General features: G+C 43.5%; 1 protein-coding gene across 6 annotated transcripts in view; it reads left to right on the forward strand.

Annotated features, from left to right (window-relative positions):
- Positions 1-7,013, forward strand: part of STRBP (spermatid perinuclear RNA binding protein) — a 169,248-nt gene extending 162,235 nt beyond the window's left edge. For 4 of the 6 annotated variants that reach the window (XM_083161016.1, XM_083161019.1, XM_083161017.1 and 1 more), the window contains 4 exons: positions 1,563-1,686; positions 2,804-2,848; positions 3,230-3,298; positions 6,534-7,013. In XM_083161016.1, the coding sequence (XP_083017142.1) occupies positions 1,563-1,686; positions 2,804-2,848; positions 3,230-3,298; positions 6,534-6,610 (315 nt within the window). In that variant the 3' untranslated portion in view covers positions 6,611-7,013. The remainder of the gene's footprint in view (positions 1-1,562; positions 1,687-2,803; positions 2,849-3,229; positions 3,299-6,533) is intronic. The other 2 variants (XM_083161020.1, XM_083161021.1) reach the window with 1 other exon arrangement.
- Positions 7,014-11,335: the final 4,322 nt, after the last annotated feature.

The following is an 11,335-nucleotide window of genomic DNA, read 5'->3' on the forward strand; positions in this document are numbered from 1 at the left end:
TTTTTTAAAGTGCAAATGTGCATTAATTTTTAAATAGGCACAAAACCCACAATGAAACTGCATTATAAGAAAAATCAATGTCCTCTTAACACATTTTTATGCATCAATAAACACGTTTTATGAATGTGTTAAAACTTGTTTTTCCCATAAATGTTTTGGTGCATCACGCATTATACTCGCTCCTACTGAATTGTAATGACCTTTGTTTGACATTACGGTTATTAATCAGGGATTGGTTTGAAATCCCGGCGGTCAGAGTCCCGGCGGTCAAAATCCTGACCGCCGAAATCCCGACAAGGGGGGACGTATATTGATTAATGTTTAGGTTGGCAGTCAACTGGTCGACCACTAATGGTAGTCAGTGATTGGGTTGACACCTCAATATGGTCAAAATACTATAAGCCGACATGGTCAACACTCAAAATGTTTTCACTTTTTTTGTGTGTCTGTCGAAATGGACTCGGTATAAGTGCGCTGTATCGCTGTGCTCGGCTCACTATTGTGTTCTTACTCTATGCCCACATGGATAGTACCAAGTTGGTACCCCCCCCCTAAAAAAAAGTGGTTTGAAGCTATGTACTAATAGCATAATGCAGGAGATTTCACAGAAACCTCATACAGAATGTTAATTAGAACTACAGCTCGCAGTCCCCATTATTATCAATATCAGTCAATATCAAAGCTAAGGTCTTCCAATAATTACCAGACCGGTATACTCCTTTGACACTAGCCTGAATTCCCGGGTTGGGCCCAGGAACAACCTGCCCTCCCTGACCCCCCTCAATCCCAGGTAAGTCCCTGCATTTTCTGATGTGAAAGGGGTATTCGTTGCAAGGCTAACCCTAAGGCTAATTGAATACTGTATGTCTCAATATGTATCATACAGGTACGGATCAGCCAGATAGGTTATTAGTCCGTTACTAGGGAGAACATTGTTATTTTGTGCCTTTTATACTTTAAATAAAGAGTTGTGTGTTTTTTTAATACTGTGTATTCACTAGAGTCTGGGGTGCAGTGAAATTCTAGCCACATAATGTATTTTCTCTGAATGCAGAAGCAGATTCACTACAAAACCCCATTGGGCTTAGCAATAAATGCAGCAGGTGCTGAAGTTCCGTGTACACATTTCCATGAAAAGTCTGACTCACTGATACATTGTGTTGACTGAACATTTAATACGTTACATAGCGAATACTGAAATCATTTCTTATTATAACGTGGATGCTTATGTGCCTTAGTTCATTCTTATTTTTGCTGTGATTCGTTCCCAGACTGTACAGGAAGTAGCGGAGCTTGTTCTCTCCCTGTCCAGCTGTTAAAGAAACTAGTAGGAAATGTGAAGTTTTTATGCGTTTTCAGGAAGCGAGATTTCCATACAGCTGTTTTTTTATGCACGGCATTAGCAAAGAAAATAGATTCCAGAGTACGGAAAGCGATTTCACAGATCATGTTTTCTCAGCAAGCTGCAGTGCTGTAGGTTTAAATAACCAGCTTAAATCAGCAGTGACCCACATTTCTCATCCAGTGATTAACGATTTCATTTTCTCTCCCTGTAACCTCAGAGTAAAGGTGTGGTGAGCACAGCAGTATCGGCAGCTGTACAGGCGGCTCGGGGACGGGGACGAGTGGCATTGACACGGGGAGCGTTTGTGGGGGCTGCAGCTGCTCCTGGATATATCACTCAAGGTACAGATGTCCGAAGCATTAAGCTGTGCACGGAATGATAATATTACAGTATGCCGGGCATCCTCTTCCCATTCAGTGTCGTAACACTTCATGCTTTAACTTTTCTTCATTATTTCCTGCTAGACTTGGTGAAACACCACCTTCCCAATCCCATTTCAGGAATTTCCCTCTTCATTTGTCTTTCTACACTGATAGTTTGTACTTATAGTTATGGCAAATTTCTATCATATCATTTTACCCTCCACATTTGTATTTACTTAATTTACTTCTGTTTTCTCTCCTGGCCTACTTTATTTGTTCTGTCAGGCACTGCTTAAAGGCTGCCGGTGTACATAACACTTGAACCCCCCCCCCCTCCCTTAGTATCGAGGAGTAGGGTTAGCCTTTTACTATATAAGATACACATGATTTTTATTTCCATATCACCGTTTCATATTTTTTGCTCCTTCTATTTACCATTTATGTGATTTTGATTATTATTGTCTCTTTCCTTCAGGTATTTTTTTCCCTTCTGTTTATCCTTTTATTTGATTTTCTTTATTCTGTGGCAACTATTCAATGCTAATACGCCAATTCCCACTCGCCCCGTTTTGGGAGCGAGGGGGAATCGGCATATTTGAAATGCAGCTGATTCGCTGCAGTAGCCGCGGATTTCGCTGCTTGGAGGAATCCTCGCCGTCCTGTGACGACGAGGATTCCCCCAGAACGTTGAATAGAGCCAGTGGCCGGCGAGGGGGTTAATCCTTGCTGTTTAACCCCCTCGCCGGCTACTGCGACCATCAGTGAATACGGGCCTGTATGAGGGGGGGGGGGGGGGGGGTTGGAGACTTTTAAAATATAGCAGTTATATTGTGCAACAAGCAACTTTAGAACGGATCTAACCAAAAAAAAATACTGGGAAACATTTGGCGGAACAGAGGGGTAAGCCGGTCGAGAACATATTTGACATATATTTACATACAAATAAGACTACCCTTATACTGGCACATGTAGGGCATTTGCTCTCCACTACACACTGTCTTTATGATGTCCAGCATATACACAGCACTTTACAGCGAATATAAGATAAAAGTCGGAGAAGCTTGGTCTTTTTTAATTGTACTATTTTTATTTATAGGTTATGCAGCCCCCTATGGGTACAGTGCCGCAGCACCTGCTTACGGTATGTACATTATATACAAGAATATTTGTAGGCATAGAAATGTTTGTAGTTGTAGTGATCTAAGTTTTCCCAGTTACTTTTATATATCCCAAGAACTGAAAGTCACCAGTTACAACCAGGAATAATTCTCACTTCCCTTGGTATTTTGCTAATGTAAATATTACAGGTTATTTGTATATAAAATATTCTTGGTTTGAAGATTTTACCTCGTGAATCTACTGATGCTAGCCAGCCTGATTGTATGTCTTCTCTAATCCTGTATGATCATTATGGAAATGAAGGCATTGCGAGCTGTGACCAGGCACAGACCTCCATAAGGTTGCCTAGCCTCACAGAGTAGTAATATAAACTTATGTTTAGTTTGTGTTTCTGTATACACAGGCAAGAAAATAATCTCCTGCCCCCAGTGGGACATGCCTATGTGGCACGTAGATGGCAGTCCTGATATGAGTATGTATTAGGAAATACTGTCCAGTTGCTTATGGTTTACTCTGTGATAAGTAGAGTGGGGTTATCATTATTTTATGCAAATACAGACATTCCTCACTTAACGACCGGGTTCCGTTCCTATGACGGTTGTTAAACGAACGTGTGTTAAAATACATAATACAAGTACAGTACACTTCTAATTAAAGAAACGTCATGCTTCTCTACTCCTTCTATTCTCTGACATGTTGCGGAGACGCTGTAAATTGTGCGCGGCACGAGTCACTAAACAGTCTGGACGGGTCATAAGTACGAACTGGTAGGCGGGACGCAAGGGTGGGTCTTAAGTCCGATCGGGCGTGGTCGCAGTCCCAGTGCGGTCGATAAAAGAAGGCCGGGTCGATTAACAGGAAGGTCATTAAGTGAGGAATATCTGTATACCATACACAATACAAACCCCTTGTTGGAGTACCAGGAACATAAGGAGTGTTTGGGTTCAGCAGCGGAGAAAGTTCTCCCAGATAAGGGTTTAAACCGATAAGGGTTGTACACACACTCGCTAGCTATGTGGCTGATGTATTAAGAGATAAAAGTGTACAGGTGTGCCCATACACGGTACAATTACGGTATACAATATCGCATCTCGGTTTTGCGATGAGATCTAGTACAAGAAGTATCTCCTGCCTTCCTTTTGTACTAGATCTCATCGCGAAACCAAGATGCGATGAGATGCGATATTGTACACATTATTGGGTACTGGTTTCCTAGCACGGCGCCCCCGATTTTGATCGCAGTCCATCTTATGCAATCGCTTCGCATGCAATATAGCAGCATGCAATGCGATTTGATGTGATTTTTAATTGTATAAGCATCCTAATGGGTGCTTACAATGTTAAATGCACCCCCATTGTCAACGCCACCCCCACTATAAACACCAACCCGAAGCGTGGCGAGCGCGGCGAGCGCAGCGAGCCTGCCAGGGGCAGCGGTACGCGTCCTCCAACGTTTTCATGCCCCCACTATCCACGACTGCATGGAGTTGATGTTACATAGTGTGGCGAGCGCAGCGGTTGGCGAGCGGACACGGATTGCTTTACATGTATTCCAGGGTGCTTGTACAATTAAAAATCGCATCGCCAGCCATTTGCTGGCATGCTATGCGATATTTCATTGTACAAGCACTCCTGTTAAATTAACGTGAATATCACATCGCATACTACTAAATACGGTATGCGATGGGCGCCGTGCTAGGAAACAAGTACCCATTATTGTATACAATAATTGTACCATGTATGGGCACCTTAAGGAGATAACGCACCAGCCAATCAACTCCCAACTGTCATATTTCAAGTAGCTGATTGGCTGGTGCGTTATCTCATTCCACTTTATCTCCAGTTTATCTCTTCGCCAGGCTTAATACATCTGCCCCTATGGTATAAATTGAGAGATACGTTATTGCTACCGTTGGGTCTTTTTCCTGTTCCAGATTAAAGATTGTCAAGTAGAAAATGAATAACAGTTTATTTAATTTGATTCATTTATCTAGATTATTATGTTAATAAGCTAAACACTGTTAATGTAAATGTATATTTTTGTTTAGAGGTGGCGTACTCCGTCACTTACAAGCTGCGATGTTGTGAACAGGGGAAGCCAGCATTAGTATTCCTCTTGCTGTGTTGCACATATAATTGTTTTCTGTAGACAGATGGCCCCAGTACACACTGCAGGAAGACTACACCTGGTGTTGCTCTGTGATTGTCAAGTACAATATATGAGATTTAAGATAAGACAATGACATATACTAGGAAATACTAGATGTTCTATACCGAATGTTTAAAAGCCACAAAAATATAAAACCCATAATGTAGCGACAGATCCCAGACTTTATAGAATAGATGCAAATTATTTATTTCAATGATGAATGAGATTACTGCTGTTTGAGAGTCATTTCATGATGAAATATAAAATGGATGCATTACGGCTACTGCGGCATGCAATCACACCTAATGCAGCAATTCATCAAAGTACCGAATATGTTTTCATTCTGTTCCTATTATGGCATATTGGTAACACTCTTGATTTGTTTACAATAAGTGTGTGTATTATCCCTGCAGCTTGTGTTTTCTTCTGTCTATAAAGGCCTCTCTGTAACTTCTCTGTGTGCTCCACAGTATGAAAGGGTGCATTGGTATAGCTTACCCATGGGATGCAGACCCTCTCCAACATTAAAATCTGCCACATTGCTCAGTGTCCGTGAAGCCAGGTGCCGTTTGTGAGGCTGCACTGCCTTAACTGACTGGCAGTTATTTATTTTGAAAGTCCTACCGGCCAGTCATATGCATTGGTAGGTGTTCCATCCGACCTGGGACTGCCAGTCTGGGCTGTGATAAACTGATAACTGACTTCCTGTAGGAAGCCACTCCCTACCTTTCACGCAGTCCTAGCTGGCTTCTATGAGCTGCAGCCCTTAGAAGCTAGGCTTTTGCACATGCCGCTACTGTGCATGCCCCGGGCTCGGCATCTGTCATTTACATTGTACTGGTGCCAGGACCGGGCAGCGCAGCTGGGACTAGGCGGCAGGAACCTGGCAGTGCAGCCATCCTACACCTAGGTAGTAGGTACCTAATTATATGTAATACTACAAAACTGCAGATATAGTAGCAAAGACCAAAACTAATGTTCAGTAAAAGATCAAGGCAACACAGATCTTTCTGGGAAAGTTACACCTGAGTGGACATTAGGAAAGTGCTATGATGTCATAGATGCAGGGCCTTTATCAGCAATGCAAGTATACCATGGATAAGTGAATTAATGCTTGGCACTCTCACACCTGCCATCAAATTAAGAATGTTTAACTACTTAACATTTACTAGAGAAGAACCATCGCACAACTAACTAGCTCAGTTTTAGATGGGTAGTATTCAAAAACATGGTAAAGACGAGAAGAAATAATTTACATGCTAAAAAGCTGTAGTCTTATGCATGCATCTTGCATACATATCTGCATTTCGAAATAGGGCAGGAAGATTGTTTTGTACGAATGGAATATGGCTGTTAACGGATAATTTTCTGACCACACTACTTGGTCCCCCTTCTGGACCAGCCAGAGCTTGTCAAGGCCAGATCCTATTCTGTGTGGGCATGAAAGGTGTGTTGGCAAATTGGAACAGCGATCCTGCAGGATGAGCCCACTTGCGGCGTGTGATTACCTGGGAAACTAAAACTAATGAGCCTACATAACCGGCTTCCCTCTCTTTAGGTATCCCCAAGAGGATGGTTCTACTACCAGTTATGAAATTTCCAGCATATCCAGTTCCCCACTACTCTTTTTTTTAAACAAACGCATTGGACCACAGACTGTCCAGGATGTCGAAGACGGAGCTTATTTTTCTTTGACCGCGGGATTTCCTTTGTAAAGACCCTTTTTTTCCTACTTTTTTATTTTAACAAGAAAAAAACAAACAAAACAAAACTGAATTTAGTTCTTTAAAACTTGAAGAAAAATTGTACTGTGAAATGTTACCTCATTTACAGATAACTTAACTATTTTACTGCCATTAGGCACAGCCATGTATAGAAAGTCTTATCTGGCAACAGAGGTAGCAAGCCTCCTGTCCTAGGGAAGATGTAGGCTACATGCATATCTTTTAAATGAAGTATGAAACTGTAAAATTAATAAATAAATTTGTGAAGGATGTATGATATTAAACTGATAACAAAATAAAAATGTTTTGTCCTACATTGTTGAGTTTTTTTTAATTTCCTACCAGTGACTTAACAGAACACCCACTTAATACACATGACATCATCGGTCCTTTTTAATGCTGCTGTAGCTACAGTATTTAATACTGTTGCAGGAAAGAGGTGTGCACGAAAAGATCAAGTTTACTGTAAAAAGAAAAACTACGGGTCACACGACCTGCTTATTAAAAGGATATTAATGAAAAATTAAAGAAGCATATAAACTACATCAGCAACCATTGACATCACTGAGGTATTTAGAGGTTGGCATATCAAGCGGTAAACCGAGTAGAAAAGTGGACTGGTGGAGAAGATACTCATCGCAACCAATCTGCTTCCACCTATAATGTTTAGCATGTACTGTATATGATAAGTTCTACCTCAAAGCTGATTGGTTGCTTATGTACACCTTCTCCACTGGTCCACTTTTCTACTCTGTTTACTGCTCGACATGCAAACTCCGAAGTACCTCCGTGATGTCACTGGTTGCTAATGTATTTCCACTGCCTGTTAATGCCTAAAGGGGCATACACACACAGGGGCAGTAATAGCCTGTTTTCTAAGCCATCTCACTAGTCTCCATCGCCGGATCAGATCTTGACTACATGTAGTCAAGATCTAGACAAATCACCAGTGCTCTAACCAGAGAACACTGGTTAGCACAGATTGCCCATACACACATTACTACGTGTGTATGGGCGATCAAGCAAGCCATGTGTGCTGAGCGATCTGACAAGCCTAGATTGTTCAGCACACCAAGATGTGTACATGAGCGTTTAGTGCTGGTTTGTAGAGATTTACATACATATACATAATATAATATTGAGTTTTTGAAAGAAAACCTAGAATAAGCAAAAAATAAGTCAGTTAGCATTTAAATGGGGATGCAGTTGATTTGCCGGCGGTCGGGATCCCAGCGGTCGGAATCCCGACACTGGAATCCCGACCGCCGAAATCCCGAAACTTTCTCCCTCCGTGGGTGTCCATGACACCTATAGAGGGAGAATAAAATAGCGTGCCGAGCGTAGCGAGGCACCGGGCCCGCTGCGTGGCGAGCGCAGCGAGCCCGCAAGGGGGGGCGATCCATGTCCCCCCCTTGTCGGGATTTCGGCGGTCGGGATTCCAGTGTCGGGATTCCGACCGCCGGGATCCCGACCGCCGGGAAATCGTCTCGGATCCTTTAAATGCCATCCAAAACCAGTCTAAACACTCATATACCAAACAAAGTAAGTAGTCAAGTCTAAATACTATATGAAAAAAAAAAAAAAAACATTGAAAAAGTGAAAGCCAAAACAACACAGGGGGGGGGGGGGGGCATACCCATTGTGCCCAGATTTTAAACAAAGACTGCATTATATGCAATGGACAATTTAAAACTCAAGCCAAGAGCACCAGAAAGAACAAAACTCCTGATTTTCTACACACCTAGGCAAAGAACCTGCATATTCATGTAGAAGTCAGGATTGCTGACTCTTTTAATCTTCTCTCCGGGAGAAGCCCGGAGAGGAGACTTTTTTTGCAGGAGTTCGGGGGTGGGGCTTGTGCGTGTCATTATTAAGCCCCGCCCAAATGGTGGTAAAACGACCCCATCTCCGCAGAGGGGGCGGGGCTAAAATGATGCGATTGTGACACTTTAGCCCCACCTCACCGGAGATCGGCAATTCAGCATATCATTAGGTTATTTAAATGGCGCGGGGGGGGGGGGGAGTGTCCACCAGAAATCGGGAGGGTTACCCACCTTTCCGGGGAACTGGATTTTCTGGACCCTTCTGGCCATTCCGTGAGGGTAGGCAACCCTGGTATAAGTGTACCCTAGAACACCATTCCTTTTTAATAGGATGAGGCTCTGAATTGAAGTGACTTCCTTCTCAACACGTAAAAGAAATTTAAACAACATTTTTTGTTCATATCTAGGGGGCCCAGGATACAAGTTTAAGAGACAAAAGGAAGGGTCAGAGGGGACTGCGCATCCCAGTACATATGTGGAGAAGGTGGTAACTTTTTCCCAGCAAATATGTAAGGAGCGTGTCTTCGGCAGAGTTGCATTGCCAACTATTAGAAACTTTAGCAACTGTTTTTGCCAAAATCTGGGAACACCTTTACCAACAAGAAACCCAATTTGTAACTGTATTTCAATAAGTGAGCTAGCAGAGGATTTTACAAAAATCTTATTATAATCCAGAGACGTAAAGCAGACCTTCAAGTCATGTTCCCATTCGCTCAAAAACGTATGAGGATCAGAATAGGTATGTTCAATCAATAACGTGTAGTACGGGGAAAAGGATGATTGACCGTTTTTTTTCTGTGGCTATTAGTTTGACATATAAAGTGGGTGCCTCAGTGTACTAAAAATATGGGTACTCTTTACTTAGAAGGGCGCCCACGATTTTGATCTTGGGCATCGTAAGGGGAAAAAATTGCGTCGGTCGCATCGCATGCGACCAAAAAATCGCATGCGCGATTTCCCATAGGGAACAATGTTAAATGTCCCAATTGACCCGATTTTCCATAGGGAACAATGTTAAAAGGCCCACAAAGGCCAAATAGCCACCCTGAAGTGTGAAATGGCCCCCCCAATTGTTAACGCCACCCCACGATCAACGTCAACCCGAAGCGTGGCGAGCACAGCGGTACGCGTCCTCCGACCTTTTCATACCCCCACTATCCACGTCGGCGTGGAGTTGAGAATAGAAAGTGTGGCGAGCGCAGCGAGGCGAGCGGACGCGGACACCTTCACAGGTATATACGTCCCCTCGCAGGCTTCACAGGTGTCCGCGTCCCCTCGCGGGGCGCGCTGAGCTCGCCACGCTTCAGGCTCGGTGGCTCGCTGCGCTCGCCACACTTTCTATTCTCAACTCCACACCGACGTGGATAGTGGGGGTATGAAAAGGTCGTAGGATGCGTACCGCCGCCCCTCACGGGCTCGCTACGCTCGCCACGCTTCGGGTTGACGTTGATCGTGAGGTGGCGTTAACAATTGGAGGGGCCATTTCACACTTCAGGGTGGCTATTTGGCCTCTGTGGGCCTTTTAACATTGTTCCCTATGGAAAATCGGGTCAATTGGGACATTTAACATTGTTCCCTATGGGTAATCGCGTCGGTCGCATCGCATGAGATTTTTTTGGTACATGCGATGGGCGCCCTTCTAGGTAAAGAGTACCAAAATATGTGCGTTACAAAGCCTCCAGATTAATTTATTTATAAGGCGCCACACGTGGTGGCACACATTAGAACAATACAGGATACATAAAATTAAACCTAGCAGTAACAGAAAACTAAAACCGAGCACAGATAACATGAAGAACCACTCAGTACACAATAGAGTTCAGATGTTGGGAAGCAAACTGAGTAAGAGAGGGCTGTAATTGAAGTGAAAGAGAAAAGGGCCGTGAGAACATAAGGGAAGAGGGCCCTTCTCCAAGGATCTTACAATGTGGATCTATATTATTTTGCCAATTAATGAACACATCAATAGCTATAAATAACACCAGAACGTTCCAAAACCATGGGCCTTAATATGCAGTTGGTCCACCATTGATTGATATAAGGATCCGCAAAGGCTTTCCATTAGATTTTGGAACATTGCTGTTAGAATTCAAATCCATCTGGCCGCAAGAGGATTGGGGAGGTTGCGAGTTCATGTTAATAGGTCAGACTTGGCTGATAATCTACACTCCAATTCATCACATAAGTGTTTACTGGGGCTGAGGTCAGACAAGTCAAGTTCATCCACAACAAGCTCATTTTCGATGGTTCTTGGGGTATGTATGGGGGCATTGCCATGCAAAACCAGGAAAAATGCCTATGCCAAACTTTTTCCTTAAGGTTTGAAGCACACAAACCTGTAGAGCAGAGGTTCTCAAACATGCTACCACAATGGTTCAGGTTATGAGTATATCCATGCTTGGCAAGCCCCCCCCCCCCCCCCAGACAAATCTGCCCCCCCCCACCCTCAGCATCTATTAACGGGGGGGGGTAGAGGGAAGCTCACTGTCTCACCTGCTCCCCGCTCCCTGCTTTCTATGGTACCTCTCCTCGGTGGCTCAGGTACCGCCCTTCAGTGGCCGGCGCCCTAGGCAAATGCCTAGCTCTGCCACAGGTGATTCAATCATCAGTTCCTTAGTCAATTTGATTTAACCTGTGCTGGGGCATTCATATACTTAAAATCTGGTCCATTGTGGTGCCTTGAGAAACGTGTTTGGGAACTTCTGCTGTAGAGTATCATTGTATGTTGCAGCGTTAAGATTTCTCTTCTTTGGAAATATGGGGCAATAATGAAAAACCGTTTCAGACAGCCCTCCACCTCCAAACGTACAGAA

Source organism: Crinia signifera, chromosome 9 (genome assembly GCF_055691185.1).
Source record: "Crinia signifera chromosome 9, ASM5569118v1, whole genome shotgun sequence".
In the NCBI taxonomy this organism is placed as follows: Eukaryota; Metazoa; Chordata; class Amphibia; order Anura; family Myobatrachidae; genus Crinia; species Crinia signifera.